At 50.6% G+C, this 18,959-nt stretch overlaps 6 protein-coding genes and 1 non-coding gene across 7 annotated transcripts; 5 read left to right on the top strand and 2 right to left on the bottom strand.

The window, feature by feature from the left end:
• Positions 1-384: 384 nt before the first annotated feature.
• On the top strand, positions 385-1,921 carry SCP_0112960 (Putative hydrolase; the record flags this gene model as incomplete). The annotated part of the gene is made up of 7 exons (XM_027753520.1): positions 385-561; positions 637-686; positions 740-852; positions 911-937; positions 991-1,115; positions 1,170-1,254; positions 1,308-1,921. 7 exons carry the CDS (start codon positions 385-387, stop codon positions 1,919-1,921), a joined length of 1,191 nt encoding a protein of 396 aa, XP_027609321.1.
• Positions 1,922-2,258: 337 nt separating this feature from the next.
• Positions 2,259-7,376, top strand: SCP_0112950 (RIC1-domain-containing protein; the record flags this gene model as incomplete). The annotated part of the gene is made up of 23 exons (XM_027753519.1): positions 2,259-2,290; positions 2,346-2,663; positions 2,721-2,829; positions 2,879-3,032; positions 3,254-3,336; positions 3,400-3,564; positions 3,626-3,733; positions 3,784-3,968; positions 4,026-4,204; positions 4,256-4,407; positions 4,459-4,676; positions 4,730-4,966; positions 5,016-5,052; positions 5,104-5,158; positions 5,213-5,277; positions 5,330-5,446; positions 5,505-5,738; positions 5,793-6,057; positions 6,111-6,196; positions 6,249-6,489; positions 6,548-6,642; positions 6,701-7,030; positions 7,089-7,376. The coding sequence occupies 23 exons, from the start codon at positions 2,259-2,261 to the stop codon at positions 7,374-7,376; spliced, it is 3,753 nt and encodes a 1,250-aa protein (XP_027609320.1).
• Positions 7,377-7,597: 221 nt separating this feature from the next.
• On the top strand, positions 7,598-9,128 carry SCP_0112940 (hypothetical protein; the record flags this gene model as incomplete). The annotated part of the gene is made up of 9 exons (XM_027753518.1): positions 7,598-7,712; positions 7,770-7,935; positions 7,984-8,005; positions 8,063-8,084; positions 8,145-8,246; positions 8,301-8,361; positions 8,411-8,460; positions 8,519-8,706; positions 8,769-9,128. 9 exons carry the CDS (start codon positions 7,598-7,600, stop codon positions 9,126-9,128), a joined length of 1,086 nt encoding a protein of 361 aa, XP_027609319.1.
• A 154-nt stretch (positions 9,129-9,282) lies between these two features.
• Positions 9,283-14,583, bottom strand: SCP_0112930 (Sterol 3-beta-glucosyltransferase; the record flags this gene model as incomplete). The annotated part of the gene is made up of 19 exons (XM_027753517.1): positions 9,283-9,516; positions 9,570-9,760; positions 9,809-10,186; positions 10,235-10,427; positions 10,489-10,512; positions 10,574-10,610; positions 10,664-10,824; positions 10,877-10,984; positions 11,047-11,568; positions 11,619-11,725; positions 11,778-12,669; positions 12,721-12,918; positions 12,978-13,091; positions 13,155-13,222; positions 13,274-13,303; positions 13,354-13,758; positions 13,812-13,944; positions 14,003-14,184; positions 14,250-14,583. The coding sequence occupies 19 exons, from the start codon at positions 14,581-14,583 to the stop codon at positions 9,283-9,285; spliced, it is 4,311 nt and encodes a 1,436-aa protein (XP_027609318.1).
• Positions 14,584-14,820: 237 nt separating this feature from the next.
• On the top strand, positions 14,821-15,926 carry SCP_0112920 (hypothetical protein; the record flags this gene model as incomplete). Its single annotated transcript, XM_027753516.1, has 7 exons — positions 14,821-14,861; positions 14,915-14,948; positions 15,009-15,053; positions 15,111-15,136; positions 15,186-15,536; positions 15,597-15,848; positions 15,905-15,926. 7 exons carry the CDS (start codon positions 14,821-14,823, stop codon positions 15,924-15,926), a joined length of 771 nt encoding a protein of 256 aa, XP_027609317.1.
• A 182-nt stretch (positions 15,927-16,108) lies between these two features.
• On the bottom strand, positions 16,109-16,191 carry SCP_t0112910. The gene is given in 2 exon segments: positions 16,109-16,144; positions 16,154-16,191. It is a non-coding gene; the product is annotated as a tRNA-Lys (tRNA).
• Positions 16,192-16,404: 213 nt separating this feature from the next.
• Positions 16,405-18,457, top strand: SCP_0112900 (1,3-beta-glucanosyltransferase gel4; the record flags this gene model as incomplete). Its single annotated transcript, XM_027753515.1, has 6 exons — positions 16,405-16,561; positions 16,620-16,821; positions 16,874-17,089; positions 17,147-17,296; positions 17,347-17,951; positions 18,114-18,457. The coding sequence occupies 6 exons, from the start codon at positions 16,405-16,407 to the stop codon at positions 18,455-18,457; spliced, it is 1,674 nt and encodes a 557-aa protein (XP_027609316.1).
• Between the last annotated feature and the right edge of the window lie 502 nt (positions 18,458-18,959).

Raw genomic sequence — 18,959 nt, 5'->3', positions numbered from 1 at the left:
ATATGCATTACGGTACATTGTACAATGTACATTGCAAGTAAGTACGGTACGTTGTCGGCCAAAGTTGAGATCCGAGACACAACCACGTGGACAACTGTTGTAATCGCCGGATCGGTGACGGGCGCACCTCCTCGTCATTACGCGCTACGGCTGCGGACGTACAGCCAGACTGATCTTGACCATCCCATTGCCGGACGCTCGACACTGAACGCCAACGGCCCTGTCATGGTGCCTGCAATCCATGGCCAATGAGACCTTTTTTCCACACGTGCTGCCGTGATATCGTTAACTACCATTCTGCCCGGCCGATCATGATATTTCACAACCTGCGCGGCTGAATTGCTGAGCGCTGTGCCATCGAACTGCACTCATACCTTGACCACCATGGGCTCCCTAGACTTTGATTCTCCTGCCTTTAATGATCCCATGGAACTTATTTTCTTGGGTACTGGCACATCCTCCAGCATACCACATGTAGACTGTCTCACTGCTCCTCCCGGCTCGAAGCCTTGTCGTACGTGTCTCTCGACCTTAGCGCCGGAGGGTAAGAAGAATATTCGTGTACGAGATTTATTTCAACACGCCGCACACCCCGGTACCGGTCAGCGTTTGTTGCTCACTTATAAAAATTGTCAGCGCAATACTTCTGCTGTGGCCAGAATCCGTGGGCGAGACGGGCAGACTGTGTGAGTGGTGTACATCCTGCTGTGCACCACACTGATGCTGATGCTGTGTGCAGAACAATCGTGATTGACGTGGGCAAGAGCTTCCAAGCCGCTGCGATTGAGTGGTTCCCGAAATATAGCCTCCGCCGCATAGATGCCGTTCTTATAACTCATGCCCATGCCGATGGTACGCTTTGAATGAATGAATAATGCATCCTGTCACACTGAGTGTCTATCTTGATAAGCTATGAATGGTCTTGATGACCTCCGGGGTCAGTGCACTCGCGTGTATTTTCTGTGTTCTTTTTTCAGAAAAGATCTCTAGGCTGGACACTCCATGGCGCGATACAATCTCATGTGGATCTGTACGTGTCAGTGTCGACCTACAAAGAAGTCCAGCGCGCATTTCCGTATCTAGTGTCAAAGGAGTTTGCTTCCGGCGGTGGTGATGTGCATCCCATCTTCTCTTGTGCCTAACGTTCGCCTTAACACTATTTGGACCAGGTCCCGGAGTTCAAATGGCACATTATAGAGGACCGCGTCCCTTTTGAAATCGGAGACACTGGAATTCAAATCACTCCATTTTCAGGTCAGTTGTTTGATATGACGATGGCGATAAAACTTACAACCAGACTAAACCAGTTCACCACGGACGCATATTCTCCTCCCCACCTTTGGATGTTATTCCAAGTCCATATTCACTTTCTCCTGCGTCCACGAATGCCTCAACGCCTGACATTCCAGGGACACCTATCCGTAAAGGTGCAGCGCTGCATTCGCCAGAACCGTCCGGTCAAGTGCAACCTTACATGTGTTTCGGATTTGTAATCCAAGACGCTGTGGTCTATATGTCCGACGTCTCGCATATCCCCGAAGACGTGTGGGACATGCTGCAAAAGCCATCTGGGTGCGACTTCCTACGAAGGCCGCCGCCGGTCTTCGTTCTTGACTGTCTGCGAATACATCCGCACCCTTCGCATCTCAGTATCGCACAATCTGTCGAGGTTGCAAGGCGGATGAAGGCTCAGCGGACGTACTGGCTTGGTTTCGGGCACGAACTGTCGCACGACGACTACGTTACTATCGCAGAGACGCTCGGGGGCAAAGAGCTGGGCAAGCCTGGACTGAGTACCCTCCAGAATCGAGCCTTGGAGAATGTTGCCAGCGGCGATCAAGTCTGGATTAGACCCGCATTCGACGGGTTGAGGGTATTCGTGTCCGAGGATGGGGTGACGCGGGATGAGGGATATCAGTGAGGGCCGTTGTAATTCCATATACCACATAGATTTGCTCGGATGCTGCTTGTAACAGAGTCTGGACGGTTTCTGGATGTGCCGTCGACATCGTCTCCGCGTTCCGAAAATGAATTGGCGGAAATATCGAGATCACGTGACGCATCCGGATGATGTAGAACTAGAAGCGCTAGCTATAGGGTCATCTGGCCCACCTCTTTCTTTCTCATGCAACCAGTGCTCTCTCTTCCACCCTCATCGTCACCACCATAGTCAAGTCGAACAATACTGTATCTCTCTAGTATTTCTAATCCCAGATTCCGAGGGGTAAAGCTTTGCAGTGGCACCGGGGTCGTTTGCAATGAGGTTCTATTCGCAGTCCTTTTTGTACGAGTAAGTGCTCCGCATGGACTTCTCTAGGTCTTGATAGTTCAACGTGAGCTTGCAGCGATCCCTGGTCAATCGTTTCGCTGGCGTTCTGCTTGAGATACCCTAACCCATACGCCTCTCATATTCTTTCTTGCGATGTCATCTCGCGCGCCATAAACACCTCGGGATCCCTCTTGACCACTCGCCTGATCTTGAAGAGCGGTTCTCTCCCAAGATGGGCTCCGAAGGGAATCATTTCCAGGGCTGAAAGCTGGGTCATTGAAGAGAGTGAGGTTGATCCACTTGGGAAGGTTGTGAGGTGCACAACCACGAACCTCGACCATGTGAAGGTTATGCGTGTGGAGGAGCGTGTCCGTATCCAACAGCTTCAAGATGGGTGAGCGAACTTCTGTGACATCCTTTGGGTGGTACTGATGTAGCTTTGTCGTACAAGTAAAACACTGCAGAACACGGAAGCCAGGTTCCTCTCCGGCTTTGGGTGGGGTATGACAAAACGAATTGAAAGCCACGGGGTAGCACGCTTCAAGGCGAATTTACAAAGGGTATGTATGCACTTGCACTGCGAGTCACCCATTCTGACTACGTGCACAGTCTCGTCAGGGATTCTACGTCATCTTGAATCTGATCCGCCAGTCACGCATGCAGCCTATGGCTCTGGGTATGGCTGACTCGTTTGTCGAGTCTCACACCCTCCCAGAGACCAGGTTGGGCGTGCAGAACGAACCAAACATCAGCAGGGATCGGGGTAAGGGATCCGATAATTCATGGACGAAAGTAATGTCTTGGCTTCGATCTCGGTGAATGCACAGTGCTTGCTCTGTTACATAGTACTCTTCCGATATTTCTATAGTCTCTTCGCTGTCTCTGTTGTTTTCGGTCCACGCGTTGTAGTTCGTTCAAACCTGTATTTGTAGCACCGTACGATTTGTCCATCCGTGATTAGTGCACAATCCCACTCATTGCCAGTTTACGACTTTCACGCGTACGCTTCCGCGTCGAGGCGGACGAAGTCAGCGTACTTCCAAGTGCCTACTACCATCACATCATCGGTGAGGGTGTCAACACAGCATGCGACACCCTACATTATTGTAGATCCGAGAACCTGCTTACAGGCGGTCTGCAGCCCCATGTATTTCCCCACCTCGGCTGCGAGACAACTCTCTAGTGCACCCGCTTTACCAGTTCCTGCTGAACCTGTCATCTGTCTCTCACCTAGTCCGCGAAAAAGTCTTTTCTGTACTCTGACAAGAAGTGGCGTGTCTGCATGGCGCATTCGAGTATGTGCGCTAGAGCCTTGGCTTCGACTGAGTCTAATTAATTGGCTATGTATACTTTCAGCCATCCGCTGCGCTCGCATACTTGTCGCGGACACCGACATCCGTGCAGGAACATGGGGAGAATCTCTCTCTGAACTGGGCACCGAACGGGAGGCAGATTGTTATACAGGTTCGTCGTGCTGGTGCTGTCTGTCTGCTCCTGAGAATGACTCTCTGCAGACTACGCGATCATATCTGGTTCTGGTCTCGGTCGAATATAGTCCAGATGAAGCACCATACCAGTCCTCGTCACTCGGTAGCACTGCTCAGCGGCACTTCCAACCCGGCTCCGGTGAGGCCGTCATCCTACAAGGAATTAGCCTCCATCTAGAGGGTGCCATCAGGATAGAGGGTTCTCTTCTCAGGTGAGTTGCAAATGTGTTACCTTTTTGATGTGTTCTAAATTACTTTATTATTACCAGTGTTTCTGCTCGGAGTGATTGTATACTGTTCTCCACGAAGAGTCCGCCTTCAGTCCAGCGCATTCCGTGGCCTCATGTCCATGAAGAGGTAACTGTGAATGGAGGAGCTGCACTGGGTAGAAACTTTCAGACTTGGAGCGTGAATGAGAATGAGCTCCCCTGGCTGGTGGATGCTGATGGTAAGGACCATCGTCTTCCATCTCGAATCTCATTAATCGGCGTATTTTCAGTTGCGGTTTCCAAGATATCGCACTCGAAGTCCACGGGGTTTGAGTGTTGGATAACCACCGACGGCAGGGCGTACCTGGTCCAACAGTTCGACAGTGAGAACATTCCTCAGAGCTCATCAGATGTCAGCGAGGTTCCAGAAGAATCGCGCTCGGTAATTCTGTCCGTTCTAAATTTGAAGGACCAAACTGACTATTCTAACAAGAGTGCCCATACCGACGGGCCAAGAGGCTCAGGGAATAGCGTCGATGCCGATCGACGTATCCAGTGGCAGGGCACCTGCATCCACAATGTCGTCCCACCCCGGTGGGTGCAGAAACGGCGCCGAACGGATGACACAGTACTTCCATATGTAGAGCCCAGACAGGCGATGGTCGTTGCAATTAACGCCAAGTTCTCGTTGATTGCCATTGGCACGTACAGGTATGACTTTTCCCTTCTCAACTAACTAACTTAAAGTTATCTCTCATTTGCAGCGGATCCGTCGAATACTCAAATTTCCCTTCACAGGAGAGCCTTTCTCCGAAGGCGCAGGTGCTCCAGATACCAAGCATGTACACACGAGAAGGGACAGGTCCGGTATGTGCCATGGAGTGGAGCTCTGATGGGTATGTGCTTGCAGTAGGCTGGCAGAACGGCTGGTCTGTCTGGAGTGTTGGCGGTCGTTGCCTGGCGTGGGGGTTCGGTGCAGAGCATGACGTAGATAAGGCGAAGTAAGTTACAGCTGACTTTCATGAGGACTACATTGACATGTTGGTACAGGTTCCAGGATGCATTCATGTATGGAGTAGACGACCTGGTATGTTCTTGCCGTGTATGTTGAATCATCGTTGACTTACGAGCGTACTAGTTCTGGGCTCCAGGCAACTTCGAGTTGGTCGTGTTGGCGCAGTGCTCCCCAAACAGTATGTCTCCTTTTGTTTCCCCATCAACTCTGGCTGATGGTATTGGCATTGTAGAGGTAGATGGCCAACTATTCGTGATCCCCTTTGCCAAGAGTGCCACGACGGGTCAACCATCACCTGTGAGTTGCATGCAGGAGGCGGTCGGTTATGTTGATTAGATTGAATTTTCAGGATAGTACGCAATATGCATTCTTACATATGGACGATCGCATCCTTGTGTATCGCGGCGCTGATCAGCCTGACATGAGCGTAATCAATCCTGAGTCTGATGTTTGGCAACATATAAAGGTCTGCGTATCTCCCATCTGTCCTCTTGGTGCAGCCTCTGAGTTGAAATGGCGTGCAGATTCCTGAAGCCTACATGTCTGCGAATTGGCCCATACGATATTCTTCTCTGAGCCCAGATGGACGTTTTATTGCCATCGCAGGTCGTCGCGGTCTGGTTCACTACAGCTCTACGTCCGGACGGTGGAAGATATTCTCGGACGAATTCCAGGAACAGGCGTTTTCTGTCAGGGGCGGTCTCCTTTGGTTTCACCATGTATTGATTGCTGCAGTAGACATTTCAGGCGCATACCAGGTGCCCCTCAATTTTCGCATCACCGCCGTACCTGCACTGACTCCAGCACCATAGATCCGGTTGTATTCACGCGATCTCGAACTCAGCAACCAGAACGTGCTGCACCGGGAGTTGCTGCTTTCCCCTGTGGTCATACTCTCATTAGTCGACAATTCGTTGCTCGTGTATACTGCAGACAACACGCTGTATCATTATCTGGTAGTGCCTACTGCTGACACGATCAAACTTCATCTCTGCGGAAGTATCACCTTCAGGGGCATCATCGTGGCTCCGAGTGCGGTCAGAATGTTAAGTTGGATGATACCTACTGCGCAGAAACGTATGTAAAAGTCCTCTTCATCAGTTGGAGTTTGGTAATTTCTGTATTTCCAGAGCTTGGTGATCCTGTGGATGATCTCGCTGTTGCAACAGTCCTGATGATCGTTGGCGGCAAGCTCGTTCTCCTTCGTCCAAGAAGGGTTAATAGTCCTTGCCATGCTCGTTGGGCGGAAGTTGACCCTTTTCTTGCAGTCAGGCGATCAAGAGGTCAAATACGACATGCGCATTCTTGCAGACCGTATTGAGTTCTGTTGGATACATCTTCGCGGCATTGGCACTCTGGAGAACTCCCTTTGGGGCTTCGACGGTGAAGGTATACGATTGTGGCTCAATGCCTTGAACATCGAATCCTCCGCGCCTCAAGCGGACAAAACGAACGTTTCAGAAACGGTCAAGGAAAGCGTTAACATACCACTCGACTTCTATCCGCTCTGTGAGTTTGCATCCCATTGCGATTTTTTGACGGTATTCCAATCTAATTGTATTCTCAGCTGTTTTGATGGACAAGGGTATTATTATTGGCGTGGAACAAGAAATTTCTATCAGGTCAAGCATGGCTTTTACAATGTTCAGGCATGCCACGTGTGTGAGTTGTCCCCTTCGGTTAACATGGGAGTTATAATTTGACAACCACTTATTTCTAGTCACATTTGTTCATGCATCACGTTTTGTTGTTCCACCTGGAGAACAGTCAGCTCAAAGAGGCCGTTTTCTTTGCTTCCCATTACCAGCATCTTGTTTTCTTTGCGCATGCATTGGAGATCCTCCTGCATAGCGTAGTCGAAGAAGACGCCGGCGTCTCACGTGAAGGCGACAGTTCAGTGGGGTCGAGGACCCTTCTTCCAATCACCATTGAATTCCTGGACCACTTCGACGCGGCGTTGGATGTCGTCGTGGGATGCGCTCGCAAGATCGAAATGACACGATGGCCACGACTCTTCGACGTAGTAGGGAACCCAAAAATCTTGTTTGAGGTATAATCCAACCGTGGTATTTCCGATGACCTCGTCTGATCATAATGTATGTGACTAGATGTGTCTCACTTCTCATCGTCTCAAAACCGCTGGGTCGTATTTGCTTGTTTTGCACAACCTAGACCAGCTCGATGGGAACAGTATGAACGGGGACGCTGCTCGGCTACTCAAGAGCGCAGTTACTGTGAAGGATTGGCAATTGTGTCGAGAGATTTTGCGCTTTCTGCACTCCATAGACGAGACTGGGACTGCATTGCGTACTGCCCTAGCAGAAGCTGGGATAATTGACTCATCTGGCGGTACTAATGGTGACATTACTACACGGACTACGGTGAACTCCTGTTAAAAATTCATATCTCACTATCTTGGCCGGACCTGTACTAGTATCTAGTCGCATTCTAGGTGTACGATTCTAATCATGTTCTGGTGGAAATGTGGTGATAACTGATAACAGCCACTGCGATAGTCTACCCAATCACGCAATTTCAGTAATATGTTGGCCCCCATTTGACTGATCAGATCATACGAGTCAGCTCCCCTCTGCAAGAAACACCTCGTCGCTCTACAATGACTACTATTTATCAACAAAACACTCGTCCAGTAGCTTTTACTTCGGAAGGCCCTGTATCGATCTCATACCCGACTTTGGTCGCTTCGCCGCTTTTGCTTGCACAAGCCATCGGTGAGTTTCTGCGACCGCATCGATATCCTCTGACTACATCTGACCATACGACCAAAGAGAAGGCGTTTGGGTCCAATCCTGATTGCTTAGGGATTCTGGTGATCCGTGATTTACCTCCGATCTATGCTGCCGCAAGAGAGCGCCTGCTGAAATTGGCATATCGTTTTGCAAATCTCGATCCTCAAACACGAGAACATTTCGCAGACCCGAAAAGTAGATACAGGTTAGTCTGTGTAACATCAATGTTTATTGATACTGAGTACGTCCTTAGTTTTGGATGGTCTCATGGCAAGGTACACATCCTTTGTTTGCGTATGATCGGATCCGCAGGATTGACAGTCTATTCGTAGGAAATCATGAATGGAAAACCTGGTCAGTGCTACTTCCTATTCGTACTCTAGAGTCTTACAAGCAGTATCTTACTCCGCCCAGACACTTTGAAAGGTTCTTATTATGCGAATCCTATAGTGGACGAGCCTAGCGTGTTCGAAGCTCAACGCATGACATACCCTGAGTACTATGGACGTAACATATGTAGGTGATTCTCAATGTGTCGAAACGTAGAGAATGCACCTGACGCAATGAAAGGGCCGACCAATGACGTCAAGGAAGTAGAGGGCTTTGAAGAGGCCTTCAAAGAACTGGGAAAGTGGGCTTCTTTCTCTCTATATCTAGATCGACTTACTCAAGAATCATAGATTCATTTTCCAGGTCGGGTGTGACCTAGCAGTGGCGTGTCAACCATTTGGTGAGCCCTTGACGACCCGAAGATCGCCTTGGCACTGATTCTCTGAATTGCGCTGAAGCTTCGTCGCACTTGGTGGATTCTTCCGTATCCTTGGTAGATCTCTTGAAAGCGTCACAGACTCACAAAGCTCGACTTTTACACTATTTCCCTCCCACCAGTGATAATCCGTTACCCGCGGATGACGAGCCTGTGGACAGCTGGTGTGGATTCCACCTAGATCATTCTCTGCTCACCGGACTTTGTTCCGTGAGTATATCGATTATTTCTATGATCGATCGCCTTATAACTGTTCCTTGTCCTTCTCACAGGCCATGTTTCTTCGTCGAGAGTCCGACGGTTCCCCGACTCTGGTTCAGTCACCCTCGCCTAAATCTGGATTGTATATCCGCACTCGAGGGGGCGACTTGACCAAGGTGTCTATTCCTGTTGACTGCTTGGCTTTCCAAACTGGAGAAGCACTTGAACTCGCCACCGGTGGTAGCTTGCGAGCGACACCCCACTGTGTTCGTGTGGGTGCGGGTGCTGGAGTAGAAATCATCTCTAGGGAGACGTTTGCGTTTTTCATGCAACCCGACGCTGATCAGCAAATCACGGCATCCGAGACTTTTGGGCAGTTCACGAAGCGTGTACTTGACCGACATTACAAGCAGGATAACGGCACACCATGAGGTTGCGTTGCAACCGTTTTAATGCCCATTAGAAGTGACGCGCGGGTATAGTACAAGGATAAATCAGTAGTGGATCAGTAAACAACAGATTATAGATACATGGGTCGGAGGGATGTGCAAGTAGTCTAAGAAATTGAACATACATTCATGACAGTCATTGATGAAGTGAGTCGTCAGATATAACGCTCCAGTCACTAGCAGTCCCATGATTCGAACTGACGGAGCTCTCTCCAGAGCGAGTACCCGAACGTTCAGGTGCACGAGATTCCCGGATGGTAGCATTCTCATTATCATAATCGTGATCACGAGGGGGTCCACCTTTGATCAAGGATCGGGCATATTCCAAGTCGCGATATATCGCTTCAATTGCAGTTGCAACACCGTCCTCCTACGAGAACGCTCAATTCGTCCGCCAACAACCGAATAAAAAAGCTCACTCACCGCGCGGATTTGCTCACCGACTTCCCTTGCACGATCAATCTGCTTCTGGTCAGTGGTAGCCGTATACAACGCATATGTGAGGCTGTCCACAGTCAACTTGCGCACTGCGGTTCCTATTCCCAGAGCTTCCACTCGATCAGCCCAGAAGAATTGGTCACCGAAGAATGGCTTGATAATTGTTGGAATTCCAGCTATTCAACAGGTAAGGAAGTGAAGCGGCCACAAGTAGGAAAACGCACCTCGTAAACTAGCTCCAGTAGTCCCTGCACCGCCATGATGACAAGCAGCATCGATTTGTTTGAACAACCAATCATGAGGGATTGAAGAGATGGGATAAATTTGCGGCGGAAGAGGTTCCTCAGGTTCCGAAACATCTGTTGCTGGCTTGACCAGCCGATCCGACCAGCCTTTGGAGAGTATGGCGTAAACACCACTTCGAATAATGGCTTCAATGACACAGCGTGTCATTGCCTTCGGATCAGATACCACGATGCTGCCGAAGCCGATGTATACCACCTTCCTCTTCGCCTTATGAGCGGTTGCAATAAACTTTTCTAGATCAACCGGAGGGGTCCATTTATTGGAGCTGACGTCAGCGTCGTCCAAGAACCAGTATCCTTTTAAGGCACTTAGTAAAGTCCTAGGGGAGTAAGGTTCAAACCGACCTGTGACTCGAATCCACTCAGGCCAATCCAAGGGAGGAGGTACTACAACAGGACTGAAATTGTAAAGGAATGGGATCTTGTGAGGTTCCATCTTATCCAAACTTGTGGAGGGAAGACCGAGGACATTCCGCCGCCAACGGTTGATTTGCCCGGCGGTTGCTCGCCAGAATACCTGATCAAACAAGACATAGGACTGTGTGGAAATGCGAGAACTTCTTAGCAGATGTAGCACCAAACGGACGAAACGAGCCTACCATGTAATTGTAGTTACCTCCCATCTGTCCCACTCTCAAGCATCAGTATTCTCAGTTTGGGTCCGATCAGGAAGCAGGAACTTACCTTGTGATCCGGCACGGCGAATGCGTGCGGATAGGCTCTGTGTGATGTTAGGTACGATGCGCCAAACCTAAACAATGCTTATCCACGAACCTGGTTCGTGACCAAGTCATCGTAAATGCTCTAAAATAGGGTATTCGGAGTGCCTCTGCAATATGATAGCCACCCATGGCACTGGGACTCTCCACCAAGACGTCTGTTCCCTGACATGCCTCCCACGATGTCCTGAGCAGGTCGTCGATCCACCCGCGGAACTAACAGCATTCTCAGCAAACACGGGAGGCGAATCTGAATAACATGGCAAACCTTCAGCATACCTTCCCTGAGGAATGCTACGGTGAAAGTGCCGTTCTCAACGCAGATTCGCATCAGCTCTGCTGGATCGCCTCCGACGTATCCAAACTCAATACCATGCTTGAAAATTGAAATGTTGAGTCGTTTCCTTCCTCTAAACAGCAGGAACATTGCATACGTACCGACTCTATCCAATCTTTGAATTCTCCATGTGTTGCGATCCGAACGCGATGACCATCTGCGATTAGTCCCTTCGCTAATGCGATGTAAGGCTGAACATCCCCTCGAGAACCGATGGTCAAGAACGTGAAATGAAGAGACTTCTCAGGCTTGAAGGTCAAGAACGTTGACGACGTGGAGGTGAACATTACGGCGGGAAGCGAGTCAGCAGTAGATGTTTCTGCTTCTGAGTCTGCTTGTGAACCGACCTGCACTTTGGACGATGCACGAGGACCGGACTCTTCCAACAGGAGTGCTCCATGTTCCCCAAGTCCAGAGGATGTGGTCTCGCCAGCTACAGAACGATGACGCACGTCCTCTATTTGCCGCTCAAGGAGTGTCACAAATGCTGTTCTGCGTTCTTCATCGGAGAACTCAAAGAAGAGTTCCTCGTGCCCTCTGACCATAATCACCAACCCGTGGTGACCGAACCGAAATGCCTTGCACTTTTCTGTTGACAGAATGTCTCGGATCGGCAGGATCATCTACGGAGGGTTGTTTAAACTTCGTGGAATTTAACGCTAAAACAACGCACCCTTATCTTTGTCGTCAAAGTACCAGTCGACTTGAAGCAGAAGTAGTTGGTGGACACGTGGAGACGTCCGTAGACGGGTAACAGTCGGAAGATATATCCGGGGAACACTGCAAAAATGATATTGTTTATCTAAGAAAAAATGAGAAGCTTTGTACACACCTCCCAGCAGGTTCTCCTTGTCATCGAACGCGAATGAAGTGCGGAACTTCTCGATATGTTCTGCGTCAATGATCGTTTCCGGAGTTTCCAGAATGCTAAAGTATCCGAAGTCGTTGTAGCGACTAGAAGATGTCGAGAATACCTCCGACACTTCTTCCGAAGTCGACGCCAATGTCGAAGCGGTCCCAACTCTGGACGTATTAAAGGCACCACCAAATACCCTACGTGAAGGCATCCTCAGCCAAGACGGTACGCCAACGTTCCACGAGCTACTGTCTTTCGTCGGAGAGGTGACATACTCTGATATGGAGGGCGAAGGTGAAGGAGACGGGGGATACGTGTGGCTGACGGAAGTGACTGGGGTCAGAGTGGACAATGATGTAACAGAGTTATCTGGAGAACGACCAGCATTCGGTGACGGCAGAGATTTCGGAGACGTAGTGACAGCGATGAAAGAGGAACTGGCTCTCTTGGAAATGTGGGTAAAATCTTCGTTGTCACGTTCGGGGGTGCTGGCGGACCGGCCAATAGGGAGGGAATCTTGCAGAGGCCGGAAGATCGACGGCAATTTGAACATTGAGGTTGACGACCGAGGCGGATTCGATACAGGCATGCTTTGAGTACGATCTGTTAAATGAGGGGAGGTGAGGGAGGCTCGTGTAACGGTGGTGTCGATGACGGCCGGCGTCGCCTTGTCGGGTAGACCCCGATTAGCTCGCACTGCATCACGAATCTCTTCAAGAGCTGCTGGTAAATCATGGAAATATGCAAAGAAGTAAGAGTCAATCGAGTATTGGTCGCTCTTGTCCACTACTTTCACTTCGATTGTTTCGCTGAAGTCCATGGCAGATGACCGCTCAACATCGACGATCGTTGTATATGGGATAGCAATCTGCCAACAACATTAAGGTTCAAGGCAGTTGAAAACATGTAAGAATCACACCTTGACACTGTCGCCCATATTCTGAGCCTTGAACATAACCCTGCGGATGGCCTTCACCCATTCGTCTCGGCTGGGAACGGAGTCAGCAGACAACTTTATTGTCTGTTGATTCGTCCTAATGCGTATTTCTTTCTCGCCGGTCGGCTCACAAGTGATCGCATAGCGTAAGTCGACAATACCGTGAGGGAAGTAGGGATCCTGGGTAACAAGTAAGGATGCGTGAGTAAGCCATCATTCATGTGTGACGGAACGCTTACTGAAGATGACTGATACCAGTACAAAACGTCATTCTTCAACACGAACCAATGTCTAATCCAGCGTTTAGTGCGTTGCGCTCTTTTGCTTAATGTTCCTGATTTGAGCACTTGGTCCTGACATGGCAACGAAACGTCAGTACCGGTACGGACAGTGATAATGTGCGCGCGACCGCTGACCTCTCTGGACGGCATATGTGCGAAGAAGCACAAATAGGAGTCGGTGAGATACATGTAACCCTGTAGCACTGAGAAAATGTGAGATGCGGACTAATCTGAGTTGCGACGAAGACACCAACAGACAGATCTGAGGAGCCAACACGGCATCTCTTGAATTCAATTCAGTATCAGCGGGCATAAGAGAGGAGAAAGGAAGTACCTGCAATGACTTCTTGAATACCGCTCAGTTCGAAGACTTCCCTCAGCTTGTCAGCCAGCCGAGCCCTGCGCTGCAACTTCACAGTAGCCATGCTTCCGGAGCGTCCAGAATGATGCTTTGGGGTCTCCGTAACTGAGCCGCCAACGTCCGATGCTGGCTCCGTCGACATAGTCTGACTGCCCGTGATAGTAACACCCTCGTGATCAGATACTGAAGCAGGCTCGAAATCGTCTTCCAGTTCCTCATCAGACATTATAGACTCTTCTGCCTGTCCAGTTTCATCTTTATCGGCGATCCTAGGCAACGCCGGACTCTGAGCGCGACGGCGAGAGGTTGCAAGCTCTGAACGTTTCATTCGTGCAACTGGACGGTATAATGTATGGATCGAGGAAGCCAGTCGATTTACTAGTCATAACCGTTTCAGCATATTGGCAGCGGAATGATGAAGTATGTCTGACCGATTCCATCGTCCTCGTCACTCTCTGTGTCTATAGGAGTACTTTCATGAGAGGTATCATCGTCATTATCTTGGTATTCTCCCCAAGGCATTGCTTGCAGAGCTTGTATTAAAGCTTGAGTCCCGATACGCATCTGAGGGTTGTAGTCCTTCGGATCAATAAACTATCGTGACTTGAGATGATACACGTACAGATCCGTTGCCGCGGAATGTCTGTGGCTCTGGCTTAGTTGGGCTAAGCCGTGGGGACCGTGGAGTAATGAAAGGTGAATCATCGTCTCCTGCAAGGGGCACCCCAGACACGCATTTACGTGACCGCATTGAAGGCGACAAGAAACCCGAGCTTGTGACTGGCAGCACAGGAGAAGGAGTACCTAACAAATACGGTGTGTGTTGCGTGAATGCAGAAGCTCGTGCAGATAAGATGAGGGGAAATTACCTTCATTTGTCCTGGCATCGCCCGGGTCAGACTTGTCTTTGCCCTTACGAGTCAAACTGAATATGCGTCGGCGACCCTGCGTCGGGAGCGAGGGCTGGCTTTTAGACATCTGCGCCTTCGTCCCGACCGACTTACTCCTGCCAAGTTTGTCGGCAGTCATCTCCATGGCGCGTTTGACAATTCCAGATTTCGAGTCAGTATCGGCACGTTTCCCCGCGTTCGCGCCTGAAGAAGCTAGGAAAGCGCTCTCCGGGCCTGAAGACGAAGATTTCGAGGAGGTGTCTTCGTCCATGTTCCCACGCGGTGGTGTATCAGGAGCAGCATGAATGAACATGAGGTTCTGAACGTGTTCAGAGCGAAGCAAGCTGCGGTAACATGAACGTATGCGTACCCCTGCGCGACCGCCGCTTGCTCAATCTGGTAAAGATGAATGAGCACGTGACTGTACTAATCACGGCACGCGTAAACGGCGCCGAGTCGCGTCTGCAGGCCTCGAGGTTGTCACGGTGGTTGTGCAAGTAGTGCTGACTTCCCTTTCCCTCTTCCCAGCTTCTGCTTTTCTCGAGATACCATGCGAGGAGAGATATGTGTAGGCTCTGCTTCTTTTCTCTCGTGAGTATTCTCGTTTAGATAACGTGCCGTCCGTTTGACATACCGTCTACTAGACTAGTGTCATTGCTATGCCTCATTTTCATGCATGTAAGTCTCCGTACTTCGTCGCATATCGCACGTCTATCTGATCTATATGAACCTCATAAGGTCGGTCAAATAAACACGTCGTCTGTCCCTCGAGGCATATCCATGGTGATTTCGCCATCTTCCATCGACATGCAACCGTGGTTGACCTCGTGAGCTGCGCAGATTAACGTCAACATGTCTGGCTATGGGTATGCTTTTCCAATCTAAGTTTTTATTCCTAAATTCATATTTGTCTAGACAAGGACTTGCAGGCGCCCTTGGAGATCCTATCGAGGGTCTCTATACTTCGAATGCTTCCGCACCACTCCAGAAGGGGGCAGGGCTCCGCAAGAACTACGACTTTGGCCTTTATTCCTATTGTGCCTACGTTAACGCCAGCCATGGCATTTGTTCCGTCCACTTCACGGCTAATCGTTTCCAACCTTACGAAGATATAACGGCCGACATGTCCGCTAACTACTCAAGTCTCACTGATGCCCTCATAACGGATACCAAATTTATTGACTCGTCATATCTTGGTTCCTTCTCAAACGGAGCTTGGTACCTTCTGCTCATCGGAACCATATGCACTGCATTGGCTTTACTCGTGTTCGTCTCCGCTCACATGATGTCTCTATCACATTTCTGTTGATCCTATTTTCGTGGCAGCGGATTGATGAAGCATCCCCTCGCATTCGTTGCATCGACTATTTTTGCAATCATTGGTAGCTTGATGCTGCTCATAGGTGCGACCATTTGGACCGTTATCATCAAGAAAGCCGAGTCCGTCAATGGCATTTTGGTTGGGCCCGCCGCTTCGCCCGTGCCTCTAGGGATCACAGTCTCTACGGGGAATGCGCTTTATCTTTTGTGGGCTGCGTTCGCGACCCTCATAGTGTCTATACTGCCGTACATGATCAGGTATGTTTACTCAAAAAATCATTGTGTTAACTTCACAGTCACTCCGACATGCACAGTTGCTGTACATACCGTGGATAGCTTCGTATCGATGCTGGCCATCTGTATTCAGCTATTCCAATCGGAGGAGCAAAGTCAAAGACACTTTCGATACCATGCATCTACTTAGATTATATGTGTATTTACATGATTCCGGCGAAAGCGTGAGCAAAAACTCGAGAAGGGGGTACGATGAACAAGGTTCCCCAGGAAAACATATCACTAGCCCACCGCGAGGGTCGAACTCGCAGCCTTCAGATCAACCCGCCTAAGAGTCTGACGCTCTATCCGATTGAGCTAGGCGGGCTTCAAAAAGGGGGCTGAATGATGTAAAATTGTGTATAAGCCAGGCCGGAGTCTCGAGGCCGATGCTCTGGGAAAGGCTCGCCAGAATGGATGCATTTGTGGACCAGCTCTACCACATCCTGCCTATTTCATCTTCTTCCCTTTCTTTTGATATTGCCTCGCTCTCGTGTTCAAGCACAGAGACACTGCCTTTCCTTCATACCACCCCGCTGCAATGCCTAAGGTCTCTGTAATAGCAGCGGTATTGGTCGCCGTGGGTCTCCTAGCCTCAGGTGCCCACTCGATTCAAAAGGTCTCGAGAAGCGGCAGATACCTCTACACAGCGGATGGGAGCAGGTTCTACATCAGGGGTATAGCATACCAGGAGCAAGGTATGACATCCCCCTGCTCTGCAGAGTTATGCTAAACGGTGCCCCTCACCGTTTGCAGGTGCCGTGTCGACAAACGCTAACAACCCATTTGAGGAGCCCGACAGCTTCATTGACCCGCTTGCAAACGGTACCGCTTGCGAGCGTGACCTTACATACCTCCAGCAGCTCGACATCAACACGATACGTGTATACAGTGTAGATTCGACGCTCAATCATGACGCCTGCATGAACGCTTTTAGCAATGCGAATATCTATACCATGTACGTCTGTGGGTGCTTATATCGTGCGCTCCTAGCTCACAGTATCTGGTAGTATCGATCTGTCGCTTCCCGTAAACGGCTCTATCAACCGTGATACCCCGTCCTGGACTACCAACCTGCTTGACCAGTATATTAACACTATCAATGTGTTCTCCAAGTACGACAACGTCCTGGCTTACAATGTCGGTAACGAGGTTGTGATTGCAGCCAATGAGACCTCCACTGCTGCTTTCGTCAAGGCTGCTGCTCGAGACACCAGGGCTTACCTGTAAGTCCCAGCCGATCCGTGTAGTGGTGATACTCCTGACGTTGGCCATGTGGCCAGTGCTTCCGTCTCCTCGTCCGCACTCGTCGGCTACGCCGCTATTGACGGAGTCTCAGACTGGGTTGCCCCCCTCGCCAACTACCTGAGCTGCGACCCGTCGAACACCAACTCTGATGCGACTGCCATCGACATTTTTGGCCTCAACAACTAGTGCGATCTTTCATATTCTGAATTTGACGGTTATTAACCACGCGCTACAGCGAATGGTGCGGCGATGCCACTGCAAGCGTCTACGACAACACCAACGGCGAATTCGCGGGATACAATGTTGCGGCTTACTTCAGCGAATTTGGTTGCGTGACCTCCCCGCCCCGTCTCTGGACCGAGGTTCAGGCGCTATTCAGCAGCCCCATGACAAACATCTGGTCTGGCGGCATCGCGTTCAGCTACTTCCCCGCCACTAGCAGCGCAGGTGAATTCGGAATCGTCAACATCACCGCCAACGGTTCGGTCGCGACTACAGCGGACTTCACACGTCTCGTCACACAGTACGGCGAGATCTCTCCTCCTAACAGCCCATCGCAATCCAGTGCGGGCTCGAGCAGCTACCCGGCATGTCCGCAACAGAACTCGACATTCCTCGCCTCCACAACCATTCCATCGACGCCCAACGATGCTGCGTGCAGTTGCCTAGAGAACGAGCTGAGCTGTCAGTTCACACCCCAGACATCGAACACGTCTACCATTATTGGCAACCTGATTAACGAAGCGTGCGGGCTCCTCGCCGCTCAGGGTGGCAACTGTAACGACATCGCCAGCAACGGCTCGACAGGCGTGTACGGGCGCGTGTCTGGCTGCAATCCGTGTACGTCTCTTTCCAAACTATCTACGCACGCACCCCTGCTGATCTCCTCGCGTTTAATTCGCTAACTCTATTTTCTTGTTCCCTTGCGCCTTTTCCGCCTCGCCTTCCCACCACGGCGTTCCTCCCCGTCACGCGCGTTACGCACCGGGCGTCTTTCTGCAGCCGTGGAGCTCTCCTACATCATGAGCGAGTTCTACGAGGCGACGAACCGCAACGCGCAGTCGTGCAGCTTCGGCGGGAACGCGACGATCAACAGCAAGGCGCCCTCGGGCGTGTCCGCCAGCGCCGCCGCGAGTTCGTGCCTGTCGAACCCCTCCGCAACGTTCACGCCCAGCGCGCCGTCGACGACGCCAAGCTCCAGCTCGGGTTCGGGTTCAGGCTCAGGCTCCTCCGGCAGCGGCAGCAAGAGCGCGGGTGCGCGCCTCTCAAGCAACCACCAGGTGTTGCTCGGCATCGTGCTTGCGGGCCTCTGCAGCATCGCAGGCGGCGTGCTGACGCTGCTATAACCGCGGAGACCCCTTTCTTACCTGTTTGCATCCGTCCGTCCGATTGCGTACGGAGGCAGATAGACGTGATGGGTGCGTGGGGCGGGTGCTATTATAATGGGAGCTATTTACGTCCGTGCGTGGCTGTGGTGTGGGTGCTTCGCGCCTCGAACTTCTGTCTGAATTCTCCAGTCTGTTACCGTTGACGTCGCGGACTTTATATGTGAACTTTTGTGAATCTACTTACTACCCACGGACAGAGTCAATTACTACCATACCGCCTTGGTTTGATACCGAATTTCATCTAATGAATTGACTCACCATCTTTGGTTACCTTGTTACCACTACACCGTGCGCAGTGCTACTGTATTTACGCCAACGCTGTCTGTTCCTTCCCACCGGCAAGCCGCCGACGCGTCAAGACGCGACGATTATTGAATGCAACTAGCTCACACGAACCAAAGCGGTGACGAGCTCGAGCATAACCATATGCGGCGGTTCGTTTATAATTGCCATTGTAAAT

Source organism: Sparassis crispa (assembly GCF_003851025.1).
Source record: "Sparassis crispa DNA, contig_000000F, whole genome shotgun sequence".
NCBI classification, from domain to species: Eukaryota; Fungi; Basidiomycota; class Agaricomycetes; order Polyporales; family Sparassidaceae; genus Sparassis; species Sparassis crispa.
This window is presented reverse-complemented; position numbering and strand designations above follow the sequence as displayed.